Source organism: Crocodylus siamensis, chromosome 4, assembly GCF_052110815.1.
Source record: "Crocodylus siamensis isolate JL-2025a chromosome 4, ASM5211081v1, whole genome shotgun sequence".
Taxonomy (NCBI): Eukaryota; Metazoa; Chordata; order Crocodylia; family Crocodylidae; genus Crocodylus; species Crocodylus siamensis.
In genome coordinates, this window is record NC_143398.1 from 168,846,877 (window position 1) to 168,863,143 (window position 16,267).

Below are 16,267 nucleotides of genomic sequence, written 5' to 3' on the forward strand. Positions count from 1 at the left end.
ACAGCTCACTAAGTGCTGCATCTGCAAACATGCCTCAATATGGGTTGGCCGCAAGGTCAAATATGGGACTGTGTAAATGGGGCTGAGTATGTATTCTGCATGAGGGGCTGAACATTGTTTTTCCATGTATACTTCGCTGGCCAATTGTATTCAAGCAAACCTTAAAAGGAAAGGCTTGTGTGACAACATGCACCATAGAATAGTAAACCAGCCACAAAGGTGTTCCACATCTAATATAGAATATTGTTGTAGCTGGCTTGTATGGAGCCTTAAGTTGAATGCGTGGCATGCCCAGGCCTGGTTGGAGACCGTTGGCTGCCCCAGCTCCCATGCTGACAATCAGCTGATTGTTGGCATAGGGACTAAGGCAGCCTAGGATCTCAGAGTGGCTGGCACTTGTAGACCAGTGCCTCTGGTAGCCCTGAGTAGAGCTGCACTGTGCACAGCTTCCAACTTGTAAGTGCAGATGGAGCCCAGGATCATGCGCTCAGGATCCACATAAGCTAGCAAGTTGAAAGGGTGTGTTTGGGATCTTATCCCTCATTCCCAGAATTATGCCTCCTGCCAGAGCTGACCCTAGAGGCCCAGGGCATATCAACCTGTGCAGGGTCTGTGTGGAGCAGGTGGGGGAGATGGTGAGTGGCAGGAGCAAGGGGGAGAGAGGGGGATGGCAAGTGGCTGGAGAGTGAAGCAGAGGGGAGGAGGGGGGATAGCAAGCAGTTGGAGTGGGGGTGGGTGACAAGCAGTTGGAGTGCGAAGTTGGTGGAATGCGGCAGCCATGCAGAGTGGTGGTGCCCTCAGTGGGGCCTGTATGGCACTGTCCATGGGGCCCCCCAAAGTGCAGGGCCTGGGGCAGTCACTCCAACTTGCCTCCTCCCAAGGGACAGCTCTGCCTCCTGCCATATACTTGCAGCCTGGCAGGACACACAGTTGTTGGGATCTGGGATCAGGTCACATCATGCCATTAAATTGTCTGCCAAGGGCTTTAATCTTCAAGATCCTCCTGTAACATGCTGCGTGTGAACCCCAGGTGCTCGTATCCAGGTCCTGTGTGTTGCTTACGCATTTACCTATCCACCCAAACCTTTGCTCCCTGAAAGAAAGCTGCAATTCTCTGACAATCATGTGCTCCCAGGAACTGGAACTTCTTTAAGAAGAGTGTCGTGTACCACAAGGCTCAAAAGAAAAATCTCAAAGACACTGGGTTTTCCTGACCGGCAGTCACCACTTCCACTGTTGAAAGGGCAGCAAGGCTGTTAACTGGGTTGGTGAAGTCAGGCACATCATCCATTCCCTGAACATATCCAGGGGCTGGCTGAGGCAGTGTGGCCCAGATTGCAGAATCACAGAAAATGAGGGTTGCATGTAGTCCAGCCCCCAGCCCGGTACCTAACTAGATCGTTCCAGCCAAGGCTTTGTCCACCCGGATCTTAAAAACCTTCAAGGATGAAGAGTCCACAACCTTTATGGGTAACCTGTACAGTGCTTTACTACCCTCCCAGTGAAAGACTTTTTCCTAGTATCTAACCTAAGTTTCCAAAGTGAGGGACACCTTTGAATGAATGTTATTTACATTGACAAGGCTCTTTGGGGAAATCTGATATCTTTTATAAGACCAATTCAAATAGCTGGAAAATTCTGCTTAGCAAGCTTTTGGGTCCAAACACCCTTCATCAAGCTGAGGAAGTGTCTGCAGATGTCCTGTGCTCTTCCTGGATGGAGTGGTAAAACAGCCAGAGGCCTGTACATGTGCATGCAAGGAAGCCAGGCAGTTAAAATGTAATTAAAAAAAAATCGTATTCCAAGCCAAATTGGCCAAATCAATTCCTAGTCTGTGAGTCAGTCCAGAACCAAAACAGGCCCTACTACCGGCAGACATCCCCCACCCCCACCTGGGGCTTCAGCTGTTCCCAAATCCTTTGGTGGGCATCCTACTTGCAGACCCAAGCCTGGAGGCTTGAGGCTCGGGTGCGCCCGGGTTTCGCTCGCCCTCAGCCCTTAGGGCCCAGGAGCACGCTAGGGAGGAGTCTCCCGCCTTCATAAGGTGGGCTTAAAGCCAAAATTAACGCTGCATCGCAACGGGTTTGCTGCTGCTACAGCCTCAGCGGGCCCCACCAGCGGCGGCCGGGGCAGGACCCCGGGGGCGAGAGCAGAGCGCAGTCCGGCCGGGCGGGGGCGGGGCTTCCCCGCCCCCGGCGCTGCGAGCCGTTGGTCGCGACCCACGTGACGCGGTTCAAACTGGCGCGGTGGGTACGGCGGTGTCGCGCGGCGGGTCGTGGCGGCCGCCCGGGCCGGGGCTCCCCTGACACCCCCCGGGCCGTGGGTGCGCGCGCGGGGGACGGGCCCTGCGGGGGCAGGGGAAACCTCCAGAGCAGCGGTACTCAGCGGGCGGCCAGCGGGTGGAGCTCCGCGTGTCAGGGCGGCCGGGCCGGGGCTGCTGAGTGCCCCGAGTCCCCTGCCATGCAGGAGCCGCCCCCTGGCTTTCCCTCTAGTCAGACAATGGAGCGGCCCTGAGTGGGGAAAGGCCAGGCCCTCGCCCACCTCTTCGCCAAGGCATAGAAGTGGCCGCCAACACATTGCCAGTGCCCAAGGGCTTTGCCACCTTTCCCACTTTGGGAAAGACAGACAGCGGGGTTGTAAAGGGTGCCAGGGTGTCGCTGTAGGAAAAATAAAAACTCCTTTTAATTCCTTTTGGCACCCATATGTTGGCTGGGCGGGAGTGTTGTTTGCTGGTGTTGGCGGGCTTTGCTTTCTGGAAAAAATGGCAAGCGCTAACTGCATTGGGTATCTGTCCCCTATCTGTTGCAGAGAAACGGGGCTCTTCGGCCATGGCGTCTGCGGAAAGCACGGAAACGTCTCTTTTCTTGCTAAGCGGCGTGCGAGAGCGGATGAGGGAGAAGAAAAATGGCGCTCTAAAGACGGCAAAGCTGAATGCTTCCATCGTGTCGAAGATCAAAACTAAAATCATAAGTGAGTGAGCATTTGTTTGTACTTGATTAACATTGAGAGGCCCTAAGTAAGATCTGGGCTGTACTGCACTAGGTGCTGTTAGCAGATGGAAAGAGTTGTCCGGCCAGTGAGTGTATTGTTAAAATCTATAAAATGGGGAGCGAAGAGCTGCTATTGCCTCATTTCACAGATGGGGATTTGAAGCATGGAGAGATTAAGTGACTTGCCCAAGATCACTGAAAGTCTGTGGCAGAGCCTAGAATTGAACATAGGTCCTCTAAATCCCAGACCAGCACCTTACCAGTAAAATCAGTCTTCAGTTTTGCAACAGTAATTTGATGGCTGAACAGGACTGTCCTTTTTTCTTCTCGGGTATGGAGAGATGCACTTCATAATGCGGGTCTTTTCTCTCAGACTTCTGTTAGTACCATCCTACTTGAAAACTAACTTTGAACAGTGTGTTCATTTCTTCAGTACAATGCAACTTCAGGTACTGATCCTGAAGTGTTTTCTGCAGGGCAGAAACAATGCCATCAAAGCCAATGTGTCTGTGCAGGACACAGGTATTTACTTACATGAAAAAGGCCATGGATCAGAGGTTCACATCACCTTTACTCCTTCAAGTAACCTGTGTCCAAAACTATCCCATGAATGTAAAATAAGTAGCGCAGTTAGAATAATTATAGAGAGATGGGGGAGTGGAGAGCTTAAAAGTAGGAGAAGGGTAGATAAGGTGAAAAGATGCAGGAAGGTTGTTCCTATTATGGCAGGAACTGAAAATATTGCACAATGTGACTGAGTGAAGGGAGACTGGCTCAATATAAATGAAAGTTGCTGTGAGCTTGATTTGTTCTATGAAAGCTCACTGTTCTCTTCCCCCTTTTTAATGAACTGGGACAATTCTGAAAATCCCTACAGTGGATGGGGAGTCACTGGTGCTGTCCATGGATAAGCGATGTTACTTTGCTGGTGATATATGAGAAGGGGGTCTGTAGATGTGTTAGTTTGTATGCTGAGATTAGGGTAGGCCACAGAAAACAGCATTATACTAACAGTGGCAGAAGGAAGAGGCACAAATGAGAATGTGGGTCCTGATTGCCTACAGAAGTGTATGTGGTAGTCCCTGGTTCCTGTGCAGAGCCTCACTGAGATACAGAAAGGTAGCATTTGGGGCTTTGATTACTGTAGATTAGTTCTGTAAGGGGCACAGCATTAAGAATCGTGTAACAAAATACCTATTTGTTCTTTTCCCTGTAGACAACTCTTCTACCATAAAGGTCTCCTTAAAACGCAATAATAAAGCTCTGGCCTTGGCCCTCAGTGCTGAGAAGGCGAATACCCAAAGACTGGTCTATGAGAAGATGTCACTACAGAAGGAAGTGGAGAGATGTCACTTTCAGAATGCTGTGTTGCGGCAAAAATTATGTTTTCTGGTATGAGACTAATGCCATGACTTTCATAGAGACTACCAAATAGAGAGTACATTTGTTTAATTTATTTGCCCCCTCTTCCTCCCTGTCAAAACATACCAGATTTTAATATCTATTTTTTTTGTGAAAAAGGTACCATTAAACTTTGATCCCATTCTTTCTTGTAGCTGCATGGCGATGGAGTTTAAAACACAGTTCCATCTTTAATGTAGATAAAACCTACTTTCATATCCATGTTGTCCCGTAAGGTTGAGTCACATTTCTGTCTACTTTAAATTAAAACTAAAAGAATTTATCTTTTAATTTAAGTCCTTTTTTGATACAGAATAAAACTCTTAAAGAACTAGAGGACTTTATGAATGGTAACCTGATGACTGCAATTAAGATGAGCAGACTGTCTGAGGTAAGCTTCTGGGTTAGTAGCACTCTGTGATGGAAGGAATTTGTCTGGCTCTTTATCTAATGACAATTGCTGACTTCATTCTTTGAAAAATCTTACTGGTCCTGCTTACTGAGAACACAATGCAGCATCTTTATTGGTGTCCTTGCACTCTACGCTGCCCCTCTCCAATCATTTTGATTTATCTTTTCCGACTTGGCAACTACAAGCATTCAAGGGCTCAGCTGGAGATTCAGCTTGTACTGGCAGAACACCTGTCAGTAGAAGATGTAGACTTTGCTGATGTGGTTTTACCATATTTTCTCTAATACTGCAAGCACCTTTCCCTTATACTGCTTTTGGAAATTGGGGACTGCATTATAAGTGAGGAAATAGGGTAATACTAGTAGCAGTTTCTGCCTCTGCTGGTGTAGGTGGTGCGAGAAAGTAATGCTGCAGGACTCCCTAATTGTTGGCTGTGTATATTTCTCCCACCCCCACTTTGGCTGAGGCTCTCAAGGGAAGAGTTTTTTTCGTTCTGCCTCTTGAAAGCAAGGTTTGTGTTGTATTTGGTGGTGTGATGTATTGAAAAAATTGTAATGGTGTTGGGGGTGATTTTCACCTGATACGTACACTTAACTAACAGTATTCATACCAGCAAGAACTTGCAGTGTAGATCAGTTTAGATCTGTGTAAGTATTTGAAATCTTCACTTGGTACCAAAGTAGGTACAGTCTAAGGCCACACAAGAATGGGAGTAAGGAAGGCTGATATAACTGCATCCACAGTAGGGATTGTACTGGTTTAACTATTTCGGCAAACACCATCATGCCCCTAACTACTATGATGGATATAATCTGTGGGTAGGCCAGGCCTTCATTAAGTGTGAGTGAGATCCCAAGTCTGGTACCATGACAGAATATAGGTGTGGTATTTTCTCCCAGTACCACAAATGCTTCAGGTCTTCCAGAGTAGTCCTCAGTTAAACAACATTTAGCTGTCTGGGACAGGGACCGTTTTCCCCTTTCCTTGTTTGTCCAGTTCCCAGCACAAGGCCCTAGTTCCTGATTACGACTTCCGGTTGCTACCACAATACTATAGTGTACAGTGAAACAGTTTAACTATGAAGACATTTAAATTACTATCATTAGATGTCAGACATAACAGCACTGTAAGCTAAATGCAGAGTTCATGGATCTCTTGTAGGAGTTGCGGTCTCTCTGAAACAAAATATCACATCGGTTCAGGTTTGGAAAGCAAACTTCCCCTTTTATAAGAGCTAGAAACTTGTTTTGTTTTTAATCAAAACTTAAACTTTTCATAAAGTGATTATGCTCCTCAGAGACATGTCAGTGCAGTCTCCTGGCTCCTCACTTCTGGCTTGTTCCATTTTACTTTTGAAGAGGGCAATGTCCTATATCTTTTTTTTTTCCAAATAACTCCAGTATTCCCATTGTTTATTTAAATGGGAGAGTCTGTAAATGCAAGTTTACTATTTAAAGTACTTGTACGTTTCCACTGTTGGCATCCCAAAAATTTAAGTCCAGAATCGGAGCTTCTCTTACTCTGTTGCAGTATAGTACATAGTTATTATGGAGCTCTTAACTGGGCTGTTCCATTGCTCCATGCTCTAGTACCATCTGAGGTCTCAATCATCATCTAGTCAGAAGGACAGTGGTGCTGAAGACAGCTGGCCTGATGACCTCACAGATGGGCAGCTTGGAGTATCTCCACTTGTCAGGTAAGCCTAAAAAGTCAAATGTAGTCACGTTCCATCCTGGGTTTTTATAAACCTGATCTGTACCTGCTTGTCTGGAATAAGGAGGGGGAAAAAAATTGGGGTGTAAATGTTGAGACTTTTATTTTTTCGTTCTCAAATCTATGGTGAAATGTGTGTTTAGAATAAAAGGGCTGCATCCTCCTCTCCAGTTAGCAAGTCTAGAGGGTAAATGCACTGAAGTGAGTCTACCAAGCTAAGCACAAAATCTCAGATCTTTGCGAAGACCTCAAATTACTTGAAGAATATTTTGCATGTTGGAGACTCCCCCCAGATCCAAGGAAAACTTCTCACATAATTTCATGTAAACAACACCCACAACATCTAGAAACTCACCATCACTTTCTGTGGAGAAGAGGTTAAGCATGAGAAGTTCCCAAAATATCTTGGCATAACTCTCCATCAGAGCCTTACCTTTCATGAACATCTGCAGAGTGTTGCTACAAAAAGGAAAGCACGAGTTAACCTTGTGCGTAAACTGGAACAACTTGGGGAGCAAATACAACCACACTTTGAATGGCTACTTTAGCATTTGTTTTCTCTACAGCAAAATATTGCTCCTCAGTCTGGAACAAAAGCATGCACATAAAGATTGTTGATACACAGTTAAATGCAGCTATGCAGATTACATCAGGAATGTTAAAAAGTATGTCATTGCCATGGCTCCCCCATAGCTCTACTGCAATGCCACATGCATGAAGGAATACCATAAGGTCACCAGTAACCCAAACCTTCCAGTCAACAAGGACATCAGCACATCATCACTAAATAGGCTCAAATCTAGAAAACTCTTCTGAAAATCTGCCAAGAAGCTTTGATGATAACAGCACCAATGGAGGGAAACCTGGGAAAATACCAACCTGCTGCAGAAATGCATAGTCAGTGACTCTACAGTCCTCCAGCCAGGATTTGACCTACTGAGAAAGATTTGGTCCTTCCTGAATCAGATGTGGACACTTCATGGAAAATGTGGATGCCTACTCCATAAGTGGAGAATCAAAGACAGTCGGTTGTGATTTTTTTCAGACAGTGCAATACATTGTCAATGAATTGCCCAATTAGATCATTTAATGGTGATCTAAAATCAATCCATACAGATACCCCTGAAGCAATCAAATTTTATCAAATTTAGATATTAATCTATGAATGTTGTAATCTTAAAATGTCATACAAAAGAAGCAGCTCCAACCACTTAACCTGAAAATTACAAGGACCTACTGGGTGCATCTACATGTTCATTAATACACAGTAGTTACTGTGCATTTAATTTAGTACTTGCTTAATGAAGTAGCTAAATGCACAGTAACTAGAGTCACTGTGCAGTATTGCCAGTGAACACCTTTTTAGTGACACTAGTGTGTAGTAGCCTAATACTGTGTACTAGTGTATTAACACTGTCTATGTTGTGACGTGCTACTGCACAGTGTTGTTAGGCTACTATGCATTAAGCATTGCATGCAGACACACCCATTGTGTAGAAATTTTAATGGATGAATTCAGAGGAGGTCAATGTGGTCATTGCTTCCATTCCCATGTGGGAAAACAGGCTGGGACAGTGAAGTGACTTGTTCACAGTCATCCAGCAGACCAGTGACAGCTGGAAATGGAACCCAGATCTGAGCATCAGTCCAGTGCTCATCTGTGAAGCTACAGTGTACGCACATGCATTTCAGTTGCGTATCCAATTTGCTGTTTCCCTTTGTTTCTCTTCCATTTAGCTATTCCGTGTTCTGCTGCTTATTTTTTCCCAATCTTTGTTTCCTGCCTCTCCTCCGCCTTCTTCCCCCACTTTCCCCATCTTAGGCTTATGCTTCTCCCATATTACCCTGTTTGAATAGAATGCACTTCCTGCCCTCCTACATAAAAACTACCCTTCCCTCTCTTTCAAGTGCGTTTATGTGAAAACATACATCCTCAATCTAGTTTTTACTTTCTCATGCATTACATGTAGCCCCTCCTGTTCTCTCCTGTTTCATCTTCAGATTGTGGTTACATCTGGGGAAGGGAGATCTTATAGATTCAGTCCTGTGAACACATGGAACACATGTTGTTGGCATGGTTTACTTCTATCTGTAGTTTCATTGTCCCCTTTGCAATTATACTTTGTATTGTTAATAGTTATAATCTGTGGCCGTAGTCTAGCAGAACACCTCAGCATGCATGTTTTAAGCATACAGAGTTGATAGGACTAGCCAGGTGCTTAAAGTTTTATACATGTTCAAGTGCTTTCATGAGCTGGGATCTTTGTTGCTAAAACGACGTGCATCTTTACAATGCTATATATATATATATTCAGTAGGAATCTGGGCACAAGTGTAGTTTAGGTATGTGTTTTGGGAAGGCAGTCACAAATGGGATCTGTCCTTTGAAATAATATATTTGAAGATTTGTTTCCTGTCACGGTGAGATTTCTGGTCCTGGTGTAATCACAGCCCTAGAAATTGCTGTTTGAATTGTGCTCTGTATGACCTTCCTTTCATCATCCTTCTGATTCTTTTTTCTTCCTGCAAAGTTTGTGTCTTAAGGCAGAGACACATTCCTTCCCTGTATGCAATTGCAACTTGGCAGAAAACAAATTCCACTCAGCCAGCTTGTGTTCCTCTTTATTTCTGCCCTTTATATATTCAGGAATGTGCTTAAAATTATGTGCTGCCCTGTGCAGGGATGGAATTTAGTGCTGGGTTGAGGGGCATGTAAGTGTTAGATCATGTGCTCCACTGTTGCCATTTCTTTTTGCTGTCAACCTTGTCTCTCTTCAGACCTCTAGCAATACCAATGCGAGTCCCAGTCTCTGAGGTGGAGGATGGAAAAAGGCAAAGTGGCAGCTGCACAGCAGAAGTGCAGACCTTCCCAGTAGGGAACCAAAAGTCCATTCTAGATGACCCGGGTAAAACCACAACTGTTGTCTTAAAAGAACCTTCCCCTCCACAACATGTTCAAGAGGCATTACAGAGCTATGAGAAAAATGCACAGGAATTGAATGAAGTAGGCAAAACGGAACAACTCTTTGTTGATTCTCATATTGGTTTTGGAGGTAAATTGCATCTTCATCTTTTGCTTGAATGACTTTTTGTTATTTGTTTGTGCTTAGAAATAATGCTTTGTCATGCAGTGTAGAATGGTTATAGACTAAAGTAGAAGCTGATATGATAAACTATCCTCTGGCTGTATTGGTATCCCAAGAATGACATTATTGGAACAATCTGTGGCTATACAAGACTTGTTTGTTAGTTTGCTACCATATTGTAGCTGCATGTGAACTTCATGCCTTATAGGGGTTCATCTCAGACCTCTCAATGGGAACTACCAATACCTTCTCTAAGTGTTTACAGAGAGAACTTGTATGCCCTTGTTTCCAAAGCAGACAGTCCTTTCTTTTTGTGTCAAAAAGAATCTGTTGGTTTTTGAAAATGTATCCTTTATAAGCAATTCTGATCCTGTCCAGGAAGTTGCATGCTTACCAGCCAGTTCGCTAATATATAAACTATTAGAACTTTGCTTGGAATAGAAAAGCTGATTTTTCCCTAAGGGTTATTGTTCATGGCTTCATCCTACTGCTGTATTATTTTTGTCTAATTTGGTGACTGTGCAAATGGGTCTATTTGGGCAGTGGAGACCAGCCTAGTACTCCTGTGAGGCACTATTTTGACATTATACAGAGGGTATAGCTAAGAAATGTGGAGCAATATTCTTTCCAGCAACTGACTTCAGCATGAATGCTGAGTTGTAGTGGATAATGAATCCTGATCTATCGAGAGAGCTTTAAAATTAGGATAAAATCTAAGAGCTATTAGATGGCAAAAACTTATGTTGATTTGTTGAGTTCAGCCACTACAAATGGGAATAAATGATAGTTTTGCATTTAAAGGATTACAGTACCAGATGTTTGTACAGCCCCTAGAATAAAGGGGTTCTGATCTGTGACTTGAGGTTCTTAAGTACTATCGCTTAAGAACCTCAAGTCTTGTGAAGAAGTAGAAGTCTTGTGGATGTTCAAAATCCAGACCTGAGTTAGTATAAATAATACTAACAGGTTACTATAAATACTAACTCAGGTCTGGATTTTGAATATCCACAAGACTTCTACTTGGAGAAGTTGTGTTTTGCTTTGAGTCATTCCCCTATTGAGAGATGAGCTATATAAGTATCTCTGCCACACACATGGTGTGTGAATTCTCCAGTAGAAAAGCACTAGGTTGTCTAATAAGAGCTGTCTTGCCTTTGAAGCCATCTGTATTATATTATGGTGACCATATATGTGAGTTTGTGGGATTTTGTGGTTCTGGGGAAAGTTTGTTTTTATTTAGTCCATTGCCTTTTGCTAACCAGAATGATCATTCGCTGCAGAATCCTCATCCTGTATCCAGCAGAGTTCCCAGGATTTCCCAGCATGTAACCTGGATAATAATCTTCCATTACCCCAGTTGGATGACCCTAGAAGACCATGGAGTGACAGTGTGGCACAATTACGTGGGCATGTTACAGAAAGGAAGAAACGTTCCACTCTTTTTACAACAAGTACGCCATCGTCTGTTGTGGATTTTAAGCAAGCCATTATACCAGATCGAATGTCCAGCTGGAGCACTGGTGGAGGAGACAGCAGTGCTAATGAAATAAATGCAACCATAAAATTGAGCACTCCCTGTCTTGAGAATTCACTTCATCAACCTGATAGCCCTCTGAACTTGGAATCCTTGAATAAAATGGTTGTTGTTGACGAGCTGCCACCAGAGGAAATGGTATGCGGTGCTCACAGGAATCATAACTTCAGTCGAGTCCCTGGATTTGTTACAATAGAGGGAAAAAATGAAAGTAACAGCAGAGCTATTGAACCTCTACCTGTTGGGAAGATCAGCACAAAGAAAAAGAGAGCTGTGAGTAAAAGCAATTCTAAAAGTAGCTCTGACCCATGCATTAATGAAGAGAGACCACAAAGTTCTAAGCAGCTCCTCCAGGCTAAAAGTATGAGCAGCAGTAAATCTGAAGCACTCAAGTCCACACAGCTGGCTTGCCTGGATGCTTTGGAACAGGTAACCTTACAGAAAAGTAGTAACTTCAATGTGAAGGAGAGTACCAATCGTTGCAGTAAAGGCAAAATTAGTAGAAGAACATATGTGGTGAGTGAAGAGCCATCAAATAAGCTGGGAAAAAATGACTCCTTACAACAGGAAATAAATAAAGAAGCTATAAGTGTGGAGATTAAGTCCAAAAGTCCAAGTGTTCTCCCATTAAGTGATAGAGCTTCGTCAGATGACTCCAGTCTTCAGAGTTCACCTTGCTTGGAACAGGTCTCCAACCAACATGCATTAAAATTGGGTGTGAATGTGAAAGGTGTAAAACAAAAAGCAAATATGAAAAAGAGTGAAATCAACAAAACAGATTCCTCTAGTGAGGAAAAGCTGCAAAGTAGTAAAAAAAAGCCAGAGGTCAAAATAAGCAAAAATGAAGAGCAAGTGAAAAAAAATCAGATGGGCAAGAGAAAAACTGGCAAGGAGAATAATTGTTATCAGAGAAATGATGCAGAGACTGTTGGTCCAGGTGTAGATATTCCACAATTTGAAAAAAAGAAGTATAAGGATTTTCCAGGTAATCCTAAACCTAACAGGAAAACGGACACTGCTGCCCTTTCCCATCTTAGGGTGAGGTTTAGTTCAGTACAGCAAGACTTAGTGGGTGATGAAAATACATCGTCTTGGAGTACTTGTGGGGACAAAACTAACAAGATTCAGAAAATTCAGAAAACCTCTGCAATTCAGAGCAGTGAAGAAATTGCTGACAGTCCTGGAGAGAATTTGCCAGAGGGAATCCATAGCGATAGGAGTGCCTTGAAGAAAGAGGTTGCTTCAGCAATCATTGACCTACCTGAGGCTCACTGTGTGGGCCAAGAGAGTGTTGTGGCTCAGGCTGTTCTTCACAGTTTAGCAGAAACTGAACCTAAGCAGGACAGTCATATGTGCAAAATGTTCTGTCCTGTTTCAGTCATCAAAGCTGAGCCAGATTCCTACTTGGAGGAACTGATCAGTGAGCCAGCTGTGAATAATTCCATGATGGAAAATCCAGACCTCTTTGATTTCTCCTCTGTGACCCATTCTTCAGCTTTACCCATCAGTCCCCTCAGCTCCAAGGTAACAAGTCTTCCAGGCTTAGAGCTGCCAAGCCACGAAACCTATGATATTCCAGAAAAAGCTTCAACTCTTCCACAAAAGAACCCTGCAATATTCAAAGAAAGCAACATGGAGCAGACGTCTTGTAGCAAACATAGGAAGGAGAATGCAGAGGCGAACTCTAAAAAACATTCAGAAAACACGTCTTCACAAAGAACTGGTAAGTGGCTGGTTAAAAGGAAGGGCTTATCATTATAGGTTATGTATACTGCAGTCTGTAGGGCAGAGGTGTCAAGCATATGGCCCATGGGCCAGATCCTGCCCGTGGAGCTCCACTGTCTGGCCTCCGGTGCTGCCCTTAGGTTTGATCAGACCCACACAAGGCATGCCACATGCTTGTGCCATGGGGTGGGTCAGCAGGCGGATCCAGCTTATGGTCCCCCTCCACCTTTCCTGCCCACTTCACTTCCCCTATCCCAGCATGCCTTATTGGCAACTGCTTCAACTGATCTGGGACCAATGCTGCATGCAATGCAGATCCCAGAGTAGCCAGAGGGGCATCATATGTGGTGTTGTTTGGCTGGAGCGGCAGCCTTGCCACATGTGGTGGCCACACTGGCCTGACTTCCACATGTGGTACCTACTCTGTTTCACGTGCTGCACATGGCGGCCACTTCATCTGGTCCAGGACCTGTGTGCGCTGCATGCAGCACTTTCAGGCACCACATGCAGCATGGATCCCAGACTGGCTGGAGCAGGCATTGCATGCAGTATGGCTGTCATTCTGGCTGGACTGTTCCACATACAGTGTCTCTTCCAGCTGCTCCAGGATCTGTGCTGTGCGCAGTGTGTGTCCCAGGCCAGCTGAAGTACTGCCAGATCAGGTATTCTGGGAGAGGAGGAAGGAGATGGGGGCTGTGGGTTTGATCCAGCCTGCTGATCAACCCCACACCACTCATTTAGTCCACAGGGCCAGATGAGTTTGGCACCCTTGCTATAGGGGACTGGTAATAGTGATTAATATTTTAGTACAATAAATACTTTCTGTTGTGACTCATTAAATCAGTGGGTCTCACCCTTTGGAGGCTCAAGGCCTCTCTCCATAACTTTTCTGAATTTAGTGGTACCCCATTTAAGAATACATATTACAGTGGATAAAAAAAAATAACATGACTGGAGGCATATTTTTAAACAAACTGGAAAAAAACATGCATGAATAACTGTGATTTTTATTAACAGAGCGCTTGTGCCTGGAGGTATCATGGTTGAGAATCACTGTTCTAGAAATTTACTGCTGTGGCTCCTGTCACCATGGGGTCTGAACACCCCAAATCTTTAATGTACCCGCCCCTGGAGCAATACTACAAGGCACAGAGACTAAGGGTGAGATTCCATCTCACTCTGAAGGTGTCTAATGGCACTTAGTGGATTTTAAGTATAATGTTTAGAAGTTTATTGTTTAATGCAAAATAAGATTCCTTTTCGGAATGAGTGTTGTGCAAAATATCTATATATGGCAGAATTCGTATATATGGCAGAATTCGTAATAACACCACAAGTTCTTCCATCTTAGTGGAAGCTGCCTGTTTTTGGCATATTGCCTAAAGAGGGAAGGGAAAGGGAAGGTAGGGAGGAAAATAAGTGAAAGGGGAGCCCTATAAAACAGGTAGAGGGGAGGCTCTCCCTGTGGAATGGAGGTGACTTTTTAGGGCAGTTGGGTTTCTGTGGTGGGAATAGTCTGGGCAGCGTGGTGCAGTGCAGTGCAGCAAGGCCTTGTAGCAGAGCCCCCAGTGGCTCAACCCAGCCTGATCACAGATTCCTTTCAGGAAGGACCATTTGGAGCCCATTGTCTGCCTTTGGGGTGGGGGGTGGCAGGAGAGGGAAAAGTTGGCTTTTCCTAGCTGAGATGTCTTGCCTGTTAACTTCACAGTCACAGCTTTAGCTTGTTTCATAGTTAGTAGGGTCGGAAGGGACCTGAGCAGATCATCAAGTCCGACCCCCTGCCATAGCAGGAAAGCGTACTGGGGTCAAACGACCCTGGTGAGGTGTTCATCCAGCCTCCTCTTAAAGACCCCCAGGGTAGGAGCCAGCACAACTTCTCTTGGAAGTTGGTTCCAGATCCTAGCCTCCCTGACTGTGAAGTAGCGCCTCCTGATATCTAGCCTAAATCTACCCTCTGCCAGCTTGTTATTTCGTGTCACTCCTGGTAGTGCTTGGGAGAACAGGGACTCCCCCAATGCCTGCTGGTACCCCCTGACCAGTTTGTAAATGACCACTAGATCCCCCCTCAGCCTTCCCTTGTGGAGGTTGAACAGGTTCAGGTGTTATAGTTTCACAGTAGCTAGGGTCAGGAGGGACCTGAACAGATCATCTAGCCTGACCCCTCACCACAAGCAGGAATGAATGCTGGGTTCACAGGACCCCAGACAAATGATCATCCAACCTCCTCTTGAATTTGCCCAAGGTAGGGGTGAGGATCACTTCCCTGGGAAGTTGGTTCCAGATTTTGGCCACCCTAACTGATCTCTAACCTAAACCTATTCTCCATCAGCTTATTACCATTGTTCCTTGTCACCCCAGGTGGTGCTGGGGAGAAATGGGCTCTTCCTATTTACTGTTGATCTCCCCTGATGGGTTTGTAGGCAGCCCCCAGGTCCCCCCTCAGCCTCCTCTTGCTGAGGCTGAACAGGTTCAGGTCCCTCAGTCTCTCCTCATAGGGCCTGCCCTGCTGCCTTCTCACCAAGCAGATGGCTCTCCTCTGAACCCTCTCCAGGCTGGCCACATCCCTTTTGAAGTGTGGTGCCCAGTACTGGACACAGTACTCCAACTGTGGCCTGACCAAAGTCGCATAGAGGGGAAGGATCACCTCTCTGGATTGGCTTGAGTTGCATCTTTGGATGGATGACAAGGTATGGCTGACTTTGCTGGCTGCGGTCTGACATTGTTCATCTTGGAGTCAATAATGACTCCAAGATCCCGTTCTGCCTCTGTGCTTTCAAGAGGGTAACCCCCCCGCCTGTATGTATGCTGTGGATTCCTTCTCCCAAGGTGCAGCACCCTGCATTTGTCTACGTTGAACCCCATCCTATTCTCATCTGCCCACTTTTGTAGTCTGTCTAAATCTAGTTGCAGCCTGTCTCTCCCTTCAAGTGTGTCCACCTCGCCCCACATCTTAGTGTCATTAGCAAACTTGAACAGCGTGCTTTCCACCCCTTCGTCCAAGTCGCTGATGAAGATGTTAAACAGTGAGGGCCCAAGGACTGAGCCCTGGGGTACCCCACTGCTCACATCTTGGCAGGTTGAGTACAACCCAACCATCACTACTCTGGATGTACCACATCAGCCAATTTTTTACCCATCCAACTGTGTAGGCATCAATGCCACAGTCGCTTAATTTATTGATGAGGATGGGGTGAGAGACAGTGTCAAATGCCTTCTTAAAGTCTAGAAAGACTACGTCCATAGCAACACCAGCATCCAAGGATTTAGCTAATTGGTCATAAAAGGCAATCAGGTTGGTTAGGCAGGACCTGCCTTTGAACCCATGCTGGTTGCCCTTGAGCATGATCTCCCCTGCTGCCCCCCGACAGATATGCTCCTTGATGATTCTCTCCAAGATCTTCCTGAG

At 45.2% G+C, this 16,267-nt stretch overlaps 1 protein-coding gene across 3 annotated transcripts in view; it reads left to right on the forward strand.

Moving 5' to 3' along the window:
- Positions 1 to 2,100: 2,100 nt before the first annotated feature.
- Positions 2,101 to 16,267, forward strand: part of LOC149867161 (uncharacterized) — a 28,683-nt gene continuing 14,516 nt past the window's right edge. Inside the window, exons 1-7 of one of the 3 annotated variants that reach the window (XM_090044856.1) lie at positions 2,101 to 2,246; positions 2,809 to 2,970; positions 4,207 to 4,382; positions 4,705 to 4,782; positions 6,393 to 6,499; positions 9,295 to 9,569; positions 10,883 to 12,859. In XM_090044856.1, coding sequence (XP_089900982.1) covers positions 2,829 to 2,970; positions 4,207 to 4,382; positions 4,705 to 4,782; positions 6,393 to 6,499; positions 9,295 to 9,569; positions 10,883 to 12,859 — 2,755 coding nt within the window. In that variant the 5' untranslated portion in view covers positions 2,101 to 2,246; positions 2,809 to 2,828. The other 2 variants (XM_090044855.1, XM_090044857.1) reach the window with 2 other exon arrangements.